Raw genomic sequence first — 16,198 nt, 5'->3', positions numbered from 1 at the left:
CTTCCAATAATATAAATGAAGCATATAAATCTCCCTTTGAGCAGATCTGAGAGCAGACTAAGCACTTGAAGATGACTGGAAGAAGAAACAGAGGCAGAATAATTAATCCTATAATTCCCAATTTTTAAGAAAATTATATAAAAATTATCTTTAAGAAAAATTATGATTGAATTTGAAAGGTAATCAAAGAATTCTGTTGCTGAAGAACTTGTCAGTCTGGAGTAACAGATGGCATTGATCTGGAAATATAAGTATGTATATTAATAGCAAGTTGTGAATTGTTCCTCCCACTGTATGCATGTGTTTGTACCTGTTTTTAGGACATTTCTGACCCATTGTAGGGGAGAGAGGTGACAGAAATCCATTTATAATTAGCATGACATTGGGTAGTTAAATGTATTTTAATATTTTGTGCCTGAGTTCCTAAATAAAGGATGGCTTCCTCTAATGTATTGATTCTATCTGTCAAACCGCTGTCAATTCTATCCTGAGTAATCAGTGCTAAAGAAATATACTTTGTCAAGGAATTTACATGATTAGCAATGTGTACCTGTTGGACTAGGGAGGCAGCAGAAGCTGCGACCAACCCTAAGAAAGCAATCGAAAATGCAATGCCTAAGATGAACTTGACTATAAATCTATTAAGTTAAGAAGGGTTTTAATGGTCTGTACCAAGGCAAACAAAGCAGAAGCATTACATGAAGGTTATTAAGAAATTAATTGGTAACAAAATATAAGCTAGTTAGTATATAATGAAAAAAGCATTATGATACAAGGTGAAATTATACAATTGGTCAGATATCATTCTGGAAGGAAATGATACATAGATTTACATGTAATGACTTTAATATTCCCTGTGCCCCCTCAATATAGAATTAAAAGTCTAACCAGATGAAATCAGTGTCTTCAGTGTCTTCTTTTGTTGGGGTCTCTGGCACAGGTGGAGAGTCTGCAGATGATGATGGCATGAAGGAAATGGCAGTTGTGGAAATCTCTGTCCATGGAGAAGGCCTGGTACAATCAATTGGTCTGGTATCTAATGATCCTGTAAATATATAAGCAGAGCTTCTCCCAGAAAAATATCCAGTCGTTTTTTATTATCCAGTTAGTAGGTCTTTATTTTATTAGAGACTTGTAATGTTTGAAACGGGACTTACATATTGTTCTACAAAGTATTATAGGAAGATGAATAATTATAATTTAATTTTGTAATATAGATTTCTTTATCTTTTTAAAATTTATTGATCTTTTTATTTGTTTGTTTGCCTTTCTAATGTTATTCCCCTTCTTGGTCTCCCATTCCCACAACTTCCTCAGCCTATGCCCCTCCCCCTGCTTCTAAGAGGGTACTCCCTCACTAAACCACCCATTCCTGCCTCTCTGCTCTAGCATTCCCCTACTATGGGGCATCAAGCTTCCACAGGACCAAGCACCTCCCCTCTCGCTGGTGCCAGATAATGCAGTCCTCTGCTACATATGTAGTGAGAGCCATGGATGAGCTCTTTATACAGTTTGGTTGGTGGTTTAGTCCCTTGGAGCTATGAGAGGTCTGGTTAGTTAATAATGTTGTTCTTCCTATATGATTGCAACCCCCTTCAGCTCATTCAGCCCTTCCTCTAACTTTTCCATTGGGGTCCCTGGGCTCAGTCCAATGGTTGGCTGTGAGTATCTGCATGTGTATTAGTCAGGGGCTGGCAGAGCCTCTCAGAAGTCAGCCATATAAGACTCCTATCTGAAAGCATATCTTGGCATCAGCAATAGTGTTGGGATATGGTGTCTGCAGAAGGAATGGGTTGCACAGTGGAGCAGTCTCCAGGGGGCCTTCCCTTCAGCCTCTGCTCCATTTATGTCCCTGCATTTCCTTTAGACAGAACAATTCTGGATTAGAAATTTTGAGATGGATGGGTGGCCCCATTTTTCAACTAAGAGCCATGCCTAGCTACTACAGGTGGTCTCTTCAGATTCTATCTCCCTGCTGTTCAGCATTTCAACTAATGTTATGCCCATTGGGTCCTGGAAGGCTCCTGCATCCCTGGTTTCTAGTGGTTACCCAATTTCCTCACCTTCCCACTGCTACTTATTGCTATTCATTCTCCTGGCCCTCTGGAATTTTCTCCTGTCTATTCCCATACCTGGTTCTGTCCCCATTTTTTCCTCTCCCTTCCCACTCCCATGCAGGTCCCACACATCCTCTGCCTCCCATAATTATTTTGTTCCCCCTTCTAAGTGGGTTGAAGTATCCACACTTTGGCCTTCATTCTTGTTAAGCTTCATATGGTTTGTGAGCTTTGTCATGAGCATTCTGAGCTTTGGGGTTAATATCCACTTACCAGTGAGTACATATGATGTATCTCATTGGGTCTGGGTTACCTCACCCAAGATGACATTTTCTAGTACCATCCATTTGCCTACAAAGTTCATGATGTCATAATCTTTAATAGCTGAGTACTACTTTATTGTCTAAATGTACCAGATTTTCTGTATTCATTCCTCTGTTGAAGGACATCTGGGATTTTTTTCTAGGTTATGCCTATTTTAAACAAGGAAAGAGCATAGTGGACATTATGAATATAGTGAACACATGATGGAGCATCTATTGTATAGATACCAAGGGATGGTATAGCTGGGTCCTCAGGTAGTACTATGTCCAATTTTCTGAGGAACAGCCAGACTGATTTCCAGAGTGGTTGTACCAGCTTGCAACCCAACTAAAAATGGAGGAGTGTTCCTCTTTCTCCACATCCTTGCCAGCATCTGCTGTCACCTGAGTTTTTTATCTTAGCCATTCTGACTTGTGTGAGGTGGAATCTCAGGGGTTTTTTCCCTGGAAATTCCCTGATGACTAAGGATGTTGGACATTTCTTTTGGTGCTTCTTGGCCATTCAATATTTCTCAGTTGAGAATTCTTTGTTTAGCTCTGTACCCCTTTAATAGGGTTATTTGGTTTTCTGGACACTAACATCTTGAACTTTTTATATTTATTGGATATTAGCCCTGTATCAGATGTAGGATTGGTAAAAGACTTTTTCCCAATCTGTTGGTTGCCATTTTGTTCTAATGACAGTATCATTTGCCTTACAGAAACTTTGCAATTTTATGCGGTCCCATTTGTCAATTATTGATCTTAGACCATAAGTCATTGGTGTTTTGTACAAGAAATTTTCCGGGGTTTGGGGATTTAGCTCAGTGGTAGAGTGCTTGCCTAGCAAGCACAAGGCCCTGGGTTCGGTCCCCAGCTCTGAAAAAAAAAGAAAAAAAGAAATTTTCCCCAGTGCCCATGTGTTTGAGACTTTCCCCCACTCTTTCTTCTATTAGTTTGAGTGTATCTGGTTTTATATGAAGGCCTTTGATCCAGATGGACTTGAGCTTGGTCCACGGCAATAAGAATTTATTGATTTCCTTCCTTCTCTATGCTGACCTCCACTTGAACCAGCACCATTTGTTGTAAATGCTGTCTTTTTTCCATTGGATTATTTTAGCTTTTTTGTTAGAGATCAAATGACCATAGATGTATGGGTTCATTTCTGGGTCTTTGATTCTATTCCATTGATCAACCTGCCTGTCTCTGAACCAATACCATACCGTTTTTTATCACAATTGCTCTATAAAGCAGCTTGATGTCAGGGATGGTGATTCTCCCAGAAGTTCTGTTTTATTTTTGTATCCTGGGTTTTTGTTATTCCAGATGAATTTGAAAATTGCTCTTTCTAACTCTATGAAGAATTGAGTTGAAATTTTCATAGGTATTTCATTGAATCTGTAGATTGCTTTTGGTTAGATGGCCATTTTTACTATCATGTGTTTTTCTTTGAATTTGTTTATATATTGGATCATACTGATGGATTTCCATATATTAAACCATCCCTGCATCCCTGAGATGAAGCCTACTTGATCAGGATGGATGATCATTTTGATGTGGTGTTGGATTCGGTTTCCTAGAATTTTACTGTATCGATATTCATAAGGGGGAAATTGGCCTGAAGTTCTTGTTCCTTGTTGGATCTTTGTGTGGGTTAGGTAAAGGTGTGATTGTGTCTTCATAAAAAGTATTGCATAGTGTTCCTTCTGTTTCTATTTTGTGGGATAGTTTAAAGAGTATTAGTATTATGTTTTCTTTGAAAGTATGATAGAATTATCCACTAAACCCTTCTGGTTTTTGGTTTTTTGGTTTTGGTTTGGTTTGGTTTGGTTTGGTTGGGAGACTTGTAGTGACTGCTTCTATTTCTTTACGGATTATGAGATTGTTTAGATGGTCTATCTGATCCTGATTTAACTTTGGTACCTGGAATCTGACTAAAATATTGTCAAATTCATCCACATTTTCCAGTATTGTTGAGGATAGGCTTTTCTAATAGGATTTGATAATTTTTTCAACTTTCTCATTTTCCGTTGTTATATCTCCCTTTTCATGTCTGATTTGGATATTGTATCTGTGTCCTCTGGCTAGTCTGGCTAAGGGTTTCTATATCTTGTTGATTTTCTCAAAGAACCAGCTACTGGATTTGTTGATTCTTTCTATAGTTCTTTTTGTTTCTATTTGGTTGATTTCAGCTCTGAGTCTGATTATTTCCTGCTGTCTACTCCTCTTGGGTGTATTTGCTTCCTTTTGTTCTAGAGCTTTCAGGTGTGCTGTCAAACTGTTAGTATGTGCTCTCTCCAATTTCTCTTTCCAGGCACTCAGAGCTATAAGTTTTCCTCTTAGCACTGTTTTCATTGTATGCCATAAGTTTGGGTATGTTGTGCCTTAATTTTCATTAAATTCTAATAAGTCTTTAATTTCTGTCTTTATTTCTTCCTTGACCAAGTTATCATTGAGGAGAGTATTGTTCAACTTCTATGTATTTTTGGGCTTTCTATTGGTTTTTGTTGGGTTGGTTTTGGTTTTGTTATTGAAGATCAGCCTTAGTCCATGGTGAGCTGATAGGATGCACGGGATTATTTCAGTCTTCTTGTATCTATTGAGACTTTTTTGTGACCAATTATATGGTCAGTTTTTGAGAAGGTACTATGAGGTTCTGAAAAGAGGGTATTTTTTGTTTTGTTTTAGGATGAAATGTTCCATAGATATGTTAGATCCATTTAGTTCATAACTTCTCTACGTTTCACTGTTTCTCTGTTTTGTTTCTGTTTTCATGGTCTGTCCATTGATGATAGTGGGGTGTTGAAGTCTCCCACTATTATTGTGTTAGCTCCATTGTGTGCTTTGAGCTGTAGTAAAGTTTCTTTTATGAATGTTGGTCCTCTTGCATTTGGAGTATAGATATTCAGAATTATAGTTCATCTTGGTAGATTTTTCTTTGATGAGTATGAAGTGTTCTTCCTTATCTTTTTTGATAACTTTTGATTGAAAGTCGAAATGGTTACTCCAACTTGTTTCTTGGGACCATTTGCTTGGAAAATGTTTTTACCAGCCTTTTACTCTGAGATAGTGTCTGACTTTGTCACTGAGGTGTGTTTCCTGTATGCAGCAAAATGCTGGGTCCTGTTTCATATTCAGTTAGTCTTTGTCTTTTTATTGGGGAATTGATGTTAAGAGATATTAAGGTAAAGTGATTGTTGTTTCTGTGTTCTAGTCTATTTAGAGTCCAGTAGGCTTTGTATATGTTCATGGATATCTCTTTCTTTAGGGAAATTGTCTTCCTTAATTTTGTTGAAGATATTTACTGGTACCTTAAGTTGGAAATCTTTGCTGTTTTCTATACCTATTATTCTTAGGTTTGGTCTTCTCATTGTTTCCTAGATTTCCTGGATGTTTTAGGTTAGGAGACTTTTGCTTTCTGCATGTGCTTTGATTGTAATGCCAATGTTTTCTATAGTATCTTCTGCACCTGAGAGTCTCTCTTCCATCTGCTGTATTCTGCTGGTGAAGCTGGCATCTATGACTCTTAATCTCTTTCCTAGGTTTTCTATCTCCAGGGTTGTCTCCCTTTGTGATTTCTTTATTGTTTCTATTTCCATTTTTAGATCCTGGATGGTTTTGTCCAATTTCTTCACTGTTTGGTTATGTTTTCCGGTAATTCTTTAAGGGATTTTTATGTTTCCTCTTTAAGGGCTTCTACTTGTTTACCTGTGTTCTCCTGTATTTCTTTAAGGGACTTATTTATGTCCTTCCTAAAGTCCTCTATCATCATCAATAGATGTGATTTTAAATTCAAATATTGCTTTTCCAGTGTGATGGCATATCCAGAACTTGTTGTAGTTGAAGAACTAGGTTCTGATGATACCAAGTAGTCTTGGTTTCTTTTACTTATGTTCTTGTCCTTGACTCTTACCACCTGGCTATTTCTAGTGCTACTTGCCCTTACTGTGTCTGACTGGATTCTGTCTCTCCTGTGATCCTGGTTGTGTCAGGACTCCTCAGAGTCCAGCTGTCTCCATGATTCTATGAATCTGTGATCCTGTGATACTGAAGTCCTGTTGTGTCAGAGATCCTGAGAGTCAAGCTTCTCAGTGTGTTGCAGGAGTGGATGGGGATCCAGAGCCTGGGTTTGCTCTGGGCACTGGTATAATTTGGAAGGAACCAATGCCTCTGATTGGGAGGGGGTGTGTTTCCCTGGTTCCTATGAGGGTCCCAGGTATGCTGGGTTTTGGGAAAGATAGTGTGGCCTCAACTGTGATCTTGAGTGTATCAGAACTCCAGTTCTCCTGGGTGTGTCTGATCTCCTGAGAGCCAAGCTTCCTCTGTGATCCTGTGATCCTGGGCATTTCGGAACACATGGGTGTCGAGCTCCCTTTAAGTGTTATAAGAGTGGATACAGAGCCAGTACCCCAGGTCTGCTCTGGGTCCAGGTTCAGACAGAAAGGAACCTTTGTCACTGGCTGGGTAGAGGTTCCTGCATCCCTGGGTCCTGGGAGACCAGTTACCATGCATGTTGGGGCAGAAGTTGTGGTCTTGGGTGTTTCAGAGCAATTGGGAGTTAGGCTTCCTCTGGGTGTTGTTGGGAATCTCTTCTGTATTTCTTGAAGGGATTTATTTACATCTTCATGATATGGGATTTTAGGTCAGAATATTGTTTTCCGGGTATGTTAGAGTATCCAGGACCCTCTGTGGTGGGAGAACTGGGCCTGTTGGTACCAAGTAGCATTAGTTTCTGTTGCTTATATTCTTACACTTGCCTCTTATTATCTGTTCATCTCGGGTGTTAATTAGCCTTGCTGTCTCTGCATCCTGTCCCTCCTATAAGCCTAGTTTTGATGTACTTCCTGGGATTCAAGCTATCCCTGGGTGTGGGCATGGGTGGTTGTGGATGTGGGGGTGTGTGGGCATAAAGATGTGAGGTGGAGTGCCTGATCTGCTCTGGCGGCAGTTTTAGGCAGGAAGGAAGATGTGTCTCAGGCAGGGCAGGGCAGGGCAGGGCAGATAAGGGTGGGGGTCCCACTTAAGCCAGGTTTGGGGATAGGGGGTATCTCACCTGTGAGCCCGGTTGTGACAGACCTTCTGGGAGTCAAGCTGACTCTGGGTGTGGGAGAGGGCTGGAATGCTGGCTCTGCCCCAGGCCTAGTTGTGGGCCAGAAGAAAGATCACATTTCTGTTTTCTAAGCATATGTTTATCTCACTATCTTGATGGGTAATGTTTTATTTTGTCACTTCTTAACATATTTCAATGTTTCAACATAACTAATACTAACATAGTGTTTTCAGAAAGCAATACACAGACTGGGAAATTAAGTTAAACTTTAGGTTGAAGAATATGCAAGTTAGTCACATGCTTTGAGGATATTAAATTTTACAGAAAATATTTATATGGGGAGTTATATAGAGTTGGTTCTGTGTCTAGAAATGAAGCAAATTTCATCCTCACAGGAAAAAGAAAAAAACAAAAGACACACGAACATGGTCATTTATTTATTATTCATTTAATTTTAAGAGCAGTACACAAAACTAGATGAACCAATTCCATTTATATATGTATATTTCATTTCAGCATATAAATCTATTTTAAATTATACCTCTATTATATAGCTCATAAATATATAAATGCATGTTAATAATAAAATTTAAGTTTTATGCTTAATATCTATTTTATATGTATAATTAAAACTTTAAATAATGTCAATGTATTTTCTTTATAGTTAAAATACTCCTCACAAATAAATCTTTACAAGATAAAAGAAATTAATGCTTGATTAAAAGAACCGAATATATAGGAGTAAAGTATTAATTTTAGTCAAAATGTGTTCTGTATGAGTAATTCCATTGTTAAATACTAGCCTAAGCTAGCTTGTTAAACAAAAATAAATAGCTAATGATGTCATTGTGTTATACTTTATTAAAGTAAGTATCCATAACAAAATGAATATGTAGAAGTAACAAGTAATCCTTATCAAGAACTAAAAGCATTGGGGAAATAAAAAGTAATTTAGAGTACCATGATATTGTTGTCTCTGTAAATATTCAGCATGGAATACTAAAGTTAATTGAAGCTGAAGCATGACTTGTGTATAATTTCAAACTTTCCTTCTCTAGGTATTAGTTACAAAATTAAAAAGCTGTTTTAAATAGAAATGCTTGGCTAACACAATAAAGTTCAACATCACTTTGACAACACTGAACTGTGCACACTGCTTAGTGACAAATGTAGCAAATTTTACGTTTTTATCCTTACAATAGAGTTATGACATCTACATTATGTGCTTGTTGATACCCTGATACTCTGGAGAGTGCACAGCATCATTTCTGTGGTTTTCTTCTCAACTGATGCATAATCTCAATCTAATAGTTAAAAATAAAAATAATCTCAAATGCAGAGGTTTCCTCCTAACTGGAACCCTTCAAAATGCCAAAGTCATGAAAGACTGGACAAATCTAAGAAACCACCACACACATTAGGGACAAAGAAGACATAACAACTAAATGCCACTTGGAATCTTATGTTAGATTTTCCTCTCTGACTTAAAGCCTCCAAAATAAATGCAGATTTATAGATGCCAATTAAAGAGGTAACAGATGCATTTTGCCTAAACCAGCTAGACAGTTTTAGTTTCTAGGTTATATACCATGGCCTTTTTGCAAATGATACTATTTAAAGATTTGATACTCTTTAAAGATTCTACAAATGCATGTGAGTGTTTCTGAAATTAACATGTTGGAAAGAGGAATTGTCTTAATTATTTACATTCTTTATCTAACTTTCTGATGGAGACTTAGATTTTTATCTCAACTGATGTACAAAGTTCTGTCCAAATATAGTTTTAATCTGAGATAATGTAAAAAAAATATTCTTAGTTTTTTATTTACCAGGTACGGCTGGCATTCTCATGAGATCTTCAAGCCAAATTAAAAAAATAGAGTAAATAATCATTTAATCCAGCAGGTCATAAACCATCAGTGAATAAAATGTTCACTGGCCTAAGGCAAAAATATGAAAATCATCATCTATAAACTCATTTACTACTTCACTATTTACAATAACCAACTTATAGCATTTCCCTAAGAACCTGTCAAAGGAAGAATAAAGAAATTAGGCATAAATTCACAATGAGTTTTAATTCTGCCATCAAGAATCTTTTGTAGGAAAGTAGATGGAACAGGAGACCATTCCAAATAAAAAAAAACTAGTCTCACAAAGATGAGTTATCATGTGTATTCTCTTATATATGCAAGTTGAGTGGAAAGGCAAAAAAATAAAGAGGAATGTGGAAGGAAAGGGGGGAAGGAAGGATAAAGAAGGAAAACAAAGAGTGGTGAAGATGATACAATGTATCATACAAAGGTTGAAAAAAACAAAGTACCATTGCTTTGCACAATGAATGGGCATTAATCTTTAAAAAGGGAGATAGTCTGAGGTGGACCAGTCACTGAGTCCCACAGACAGTCCCACACTCCTTATGGTTCAAACTAACAGTTCATTTACTTTATGATGGTGTGTAAAGCAATATCAGAGGAAAATCATTTACAGATTCTCCATTAAACCATATTTTAACTTGAAAAATAGTTTCTTCCATGACCTTGACTCACCATTTTATATCAAAATATCTTTTCTCTTGTGAAATAATCATGATATAAAGTGGTAGGTTTTATTTCATTTAAGGCAAAGCAAAGTTGACAGATCTAGATCTCCTCTTCATTGTGTCTGTTCATGTGTGTAGACAAGTGTGAATATTGTGAAATATAATCTTCCCATTTGTGCAAGAAAGGTATATACTTCAAATAAACAGCATTATAACTCAACTCATGGGAAATATTTAGTATTAATAAACAAATTTATTATTTATATTTACTTTCATCTATCTTCAAAATAATAAATAATATATTGAGGGTCCTCATAAGTTATAACAGCTCAACTCAAAGCATTTAAAAAGTACCATTAAGGTTTAGTATATCCCTGGCTACCAAAGAGCATCCATTTGGTATCACAAGGTATCAGTCAGAAAAGAATCTATCAGTAAATAGGATATGGTATATTAAGAAGCATTTTTGAGAACTACTCCCCTACTCTTACAATTCCAGATATAAATATGGTGCCTCAGCCAGGTGTAGTGGCACACACTATTAATTCCAGCACTAAGACTGAGGCATGTGGACCTCTGATTTAGAAGCCAGCTTGGTCTACAGAGCAAGTTCCAGGACAGCCAAGGTTATACAGAGAAACTCTGTCTCAAAAACATACAAACAAAACAACAAATGTTATGCCTCTTGTATAAAAGGAATCAGGATGCCTTCAGTAAGTCTAAATTAAGACACATTTGTTGAAAGGAAAGGACACATTAAATCAAACTGACTTGAAAGGTATATTTAGTAGTTTCATTGGCATCCACAAACTACAATGTTTTGGAGTCAGTTTTTGTGTTTTAACACTAGAAGAAGAGCACCTAGAAAAGCTTGTGAGGGTTAAAAATTATTTTTAAAGTAACTTGTTTCCCCACCCCAAGTCATTTCATGCATGATTTATTTGAAATAGACCTTCTCTTACATTTACAGTGCTTTAGTGATAGCTTGGGGCACTCAGAGAGGAGGGGCTTACCACCAAATCAAGTACTACCTGAAAATGCATCTCTCAAGGCAATTTAACTGATACTAATGAACTTCTTTATTTGGTGCCTTATTTTACAGTTGTTCTACAAATTACAAAATTATTTAAAAGTATAAAACTTCTACAGCATTTAGTACAAATGACTTAAATTAAGTATTCTATAGCTAATTAACTATAGCAAAAAATTCTGTTTATATTCTATCAAACCCCTAATTTACTGTATTCACTAAGTACTGCTTGATAAGGCAAGGATATCTATACATGAGAGAGAGAGTTGAGAACTGCCTAACATCCCAAATAAGTCTTAAGAAGCTGTATCTGACAACTCTGGAAAATATTTCTTTACTGAACTCTAGCTTTATATCTGCTCTTACATTAAAAAATAAATTAAACCCTTTTCTTATTTTAATCTCTGTCTGCCACCTAAGTAAGAATCACCACTTTTCCTGAGCACTTCCACGATTATAAATGATGACATGCAAGTACAAAATATAAAGATTTCTGAATTATAAACTATAGGTCTGCCTGCCATTTTTTTGGAGATAGGGTCTCACAGTGTATTTCTGGCTAGCCTGATCCTCACAGAGATCCACCTGATTCTACCTCCCGAGTTCTGGGATTAGAGGAATTCACCACCACTCTCAAGCAAACTCAATTTTTAATCAGAACCAAGAGCCAGTTCTCTTCCCTGTGCACGAATAACTTTCAACTGCGGAAGTTATTTAAAGGTAAAATTAACAGTCTCTCTCTCTCTCTCTCTCTCTCTCTCTCTCTCTCTCTCTCTCTCTCTCTCTCTCTCTCTCTCTCCTTCTCAAGTCAGGGCCAGTGAAATGCCATGGGAAACATGAAAAAATGGCTTGTTCACTTCTTGCCTAGCACACAAGAAAGGGGAAAGCAGAATTTACACACACAGTAGTACTTCTTTAAAAGAATTCCAGATGTATATATAATGTAGGGAGTGGGATAGTTGTTTTATACTAAGCCAATCCCGATCTGAGTTTCCTATTTTCATCAAACTAGGTATTTCTGTTTCCATTAGAATTGCAGTCTATGGTGATTGGACCTCTTTTTCCATTCTCCAAACTAGCCACAGCTTATTCACCTATTTTTCCATGGCCATACTAGGACTTTTTTCTGACTTCCTGGTTTACCTTTGAAAACACTTGTGACTGCATCACACTTACTGACTTCACTCCGCATCAACCACTGCTTTATGTTCTCTAATTAGTGAATGTATAAAGTCACACACAAACAAGCCATAATATTGGTTGTTAAAAGTATTGGTGTGGTCCATTTAGTAATAATCAATTTCAGAAACAATAACACATAAATGACTCTTTCTTTGTAATTTTGACACAGAAAATCAATAAAAGCCTAGCTGAATCAACCAGTTTTTGGGTCACTGAGAGGTTCTTTCTCAGAATATAAGGTAAAGAGTAAGTGAGGAAGGCACATGGCCAGTACACATACACACATGAATGAACACACACACACACATATGCATGCATGCACACACATACACAATATACACACATGCACACACACATACACACATACATGCAAATGCACACATACACACATATACACAAACGTGCATGTGCACACACACACACACACACACACACACACACACCATCACAAAACAAGCAAAAAGATAGAGTGGGGTTATTGTGTCCTATGCCATTTTATGGTAGAGTTGGTGTTTATGTGCATGTAATACTTTGTGAAAGAATCTTTTAAGTTGCTGAGTTTCATTGAATATCCTTGTAATCTAGTAACCTTGTACATTTGCATAAATATGACTTTTACAACTAAAAACATTGCAGTCTACTGTTTCCATGAGGACGACTCTTTCAAGATGGACTATAACATCCTGTTTCTCTTCTTGTGAGAGATGTTAGCCAGAATTACATATAGTCATCTCCTGCCCTGGCATGGCCCTCTGAACCCCGAGACCGATTTCTATTAGAATCTGGAGGCAAACTGGCGTCATTCTCTGTTTTCACCTCCCCAGTGGCATGGGGGAATGGGAAATTGGGCATAAATCGCTTAAGGAAACGGAACTCGCTGTTTCCAGTTCCAGTGGCTGAGCACATATCATATGGACAAGGCTGGGATAAGGAGCCATTGCCTCTTCCTTGCACCAAGTTGTTAGGGAAATTACAGTCGTCATAGAAGTGCTCTTGAACTGTAAATTTCTCTCTGTGTTTAATCTTCTGGTAGAGGTGTATAATAATAATCACAGTGACGGAGAAGAGAAAAAGAAATGAAAGCACAGCCAGAGAAATGACCAAATATTTTGTGGTTGGATTTACCTTTCTAGAATGCTTGGATGGATCCTGGAACTGCAAGTAAGGCTCTGAAAAGCCATCCACCAGCAGGATGTTGAGTGAGGCAGTAGTGGAGAGAGCTGGTTGGCCATGATCCTGAACAAGAATGACCAGTTTCTGCATCATAGGGTCTCTCTCAGATATCTGCCTCAGTGTACGTATTTCCCCATTTTGTCTTTGAACAGAAAATAACCCAAGATCTGTGGCTTTAAGAAGATGGTATGAAAGCCAAGAATTCTGCCCCGAATCACCGTCAACAGCCACTACTTTGGTCACCAGGTATCCTGCCTCTGCAGACCTTGGCACCAGGTCATTGCAGGGCAAAGTGCCATTCTGCAGTGGGTACAGGATCATCGGACGATTGTCGTTGTCATCCAGGACAACCACTCTGACAGTAACTTGGCTACTCAACGACAGAAAGCCACCATCAGTTGCCTTGACTACAAACTGAAAGTCTTGAATGGCCTCATAATCCATAGTTCTTAGCGCATAGAGCTTTCCGTTATCTGAGTTTATGGAGATGTAAGCAAAGACTGACAGATCGCCACTCTTTGGAGGCAGCAGGGAGTATGTTACTTGAGCATTTTCACCCAAATCTAGATCCTCTGCGTGGACTTTGCCAATAAAAACTGCAGGACTGTTGTTTTCACGGACAGTCAAGACATAGGAATCCTCCTGAAAAACTGGAGAATTGTCATTTATATCAGATATTACCACTTCAATCACAGTCTCGGTGGACAGACTGGGCGGTCCAGTGTCCATGGCAACGAGGGTGATATTATAGTTGGAGACATCTTCCCTATCCAAGATTCTGTCAGTGACTAGCGAGTAAGAATTCCGGAATGTGTGTTTGACTACAAAAGGCAAATCTTCTTTGAGGAAACAGGTGATTTTCCCTCCAACTCGCACATCCCGGTCTCGGATAGTGAAGAGAGCCACTACAGTCTGGAGTGGAGAGTCCTCAGCAAGAGGGCTGGACACCGAGGAGATTGTCACTTCTGGAGGATTGTCGTTTACATCCACCACTTCCACCAAGACTTTGCTGTGAGCAGAAAGACCCCCTCCATCTGTAGCTTGAATGTCAATGTCGTATGTTTCTATCGTTTCAAAATCTAAGGGCCCACGGAGTCGAACCTCTCCAGTTTGTGGGTCAACAAGAAATGTCCGTAGAACTGCTTCTGGATTTTCAGCTAAAGAGTAAGTTATCTGCTTATTGGTGCCCTCATCCAGGTCTGTGGCAGTCACTACCACCACCAAAGAGCCATTGTCACTGTTCTCTGGCACCTGAGCACGGTACACCAAGCGAGAGAACTGGGGCACGTGGTCATTGACGTCCAGGACAACCACTCGAATGTTGGCGGTGCCAGATTTGGGAGGGGACCCACCATCCACCGCTGTAATGGTCAAGTTGACTTCAGGCTGCGCCTCTCTATCTAGGGGATTATCCAACACAAGTTCTGCATATTTGGGACCATGGCTTCGGAAGCGTGTGTGCAGGTGGAAATAGGTGTTTGCACTCAAGGTGTAGTTTTGAAGACCATTGAGTCCCACGTCCAGATCTTGGGCACTCTGCAGTGGAAAGCGTGAGCCCAATGGGGTGCTCTCTGGAATCTTTAAAAGAGGCTCTTTGTTTAGAAAAACTGGTGCATTGTCATTGATATCAAATACTCTGACTTCCACCCGGAAGGACTGGAGCGGCTCAGCGAGAATAATTTCAAAGTGCAGCACACACGGGTCAGCTTTGCCACAAAGTGCCTCGCGATCTAGTTTCTCTTTGACGAACAAATCTCCAGTTTTGCGATGGAGCCGGAAATGCAACCTGTTGCCCTCGGCAACGAGCCGCGCCCCACGCTCTGCCAGCTTCCCCACCTCTAGCCCTAGGTCCTTAGCCACATTAGCCACAAAGGAACCGCTCTCCATCTCCTCTGCCACCGAATAGCGGATAGTGGCCGCACCTCCCACAGACACACACCAGAGAAGGAGAAGAGAGCCCACCTGCCTGTTCTGCAAAGGCTTCCTGCGCGCAGCTGCCATGATTCCTCACAAATGCACTCCCCTCCGCTGCCGCCAGTCCTAGGGGCACGCCGGCTTTCACTTTTGGCAACAGGTTGCACAAACACCAGCCTCTCCTATTACTAGCCTCTAACCGCAGTGTGGCCAAAGGCTGGCTCCTCCAGCCAGGTAAGCTGTTTTTGCACTTGAAAGAAAATCTGCATTGAGTAACTTAATTCCCTAGGCTATTGAACGTATTAATAGGTATGTGCTCATTCCGTAATGTTGAGCAGAGGTTGGAAGTTTGTTGCTACAGCAACCGTAGGCTCCCTGTTAATTCCCTTTCAAGAAAAAAGTCCTTGGGAATTGAGGAGCGGGTGAGGATATTTGCTCATGCTGAGGTCAGCCTGTTTGTGGGCTGGAGCCACTGCAGCAATGAACAAACAACAGGAATTAAAGCTACATTTCCACAGTTCACTTAGAGCCCACGGGAAAAGGAGAATGGCTCCTGCATTGTCCTTCGAAGCCCAAATGAAACACATGGAGTGAATGAGGTGGGAAGGGCAGGTGGAAGGATTGAAGAATTGGTAACAGAAGAAAAGTGAGCAAACATACTTTTCAGGCACATGAGCTCCTGTAGAAACACACGTCTTTGTTTGCACAAATCCCCTACTTGGTCCAAAGGAAGCACTAAATTGCTTGTCTCTTATGATTATTGGTCAGGCAGAAATATTGAGCAGGCATCGCTTCTGTGAACGAAAACTGTGATAAGTAATTTGTATGCATTATCTAATGTAAACTTGCAGAAACCCTATGAGAAAGGCAATTTTCTATCTTAAAAGATGAGGAAACCTGACAAGAGAGATGTTTTGCACACCTCCCAGTTCCCATACCTGGTAAACA

General features: G+C 39.2%; 1 protein-coding gene across 1 annotated transcript; it reads right to left on the bottom strand.

The window, feature by feature from the left end:
• Positions 1 to 12,579: 12,579 nt before the first annotated feature.
• Pcdhb1 (protocadherin beta 1) lies at positions 12,580 to 15,491 on the bottom strand. The gene is given in 1 exon segment (NM_001014800.2): positions 12,580 to 15,491. A coding segment is annotated over 1 exon segment (2,457 nt). The 5' UTR covers positions 15,338 to 15,491; the 3' UTR covers positions 12,580 to 12,880.
• Between the last annotated feature and the right edge of the window lie 707 nt (positions 15,492 to 16,198).

This window comes from Rattus norvegicus, chromosome 18 (genome assembly GCF_021556685.1).
Source record: "Rattus norvegicus strain SHRSP/BbbUtx chromosome 18, alternate assembly SHRSP_T2T, whole genome shotgun sequence".
NCBI lineage: Eukaryota > Metazoa > Chordata > Mammalia > Rodentia > Muridae > Rattus > Rattus norvegicus.
The sequence above is the reverse complement of the archived record's forward strand: the minus strand, read 5'-3'. Positions and strand labels throughout refer to the sequence as shown.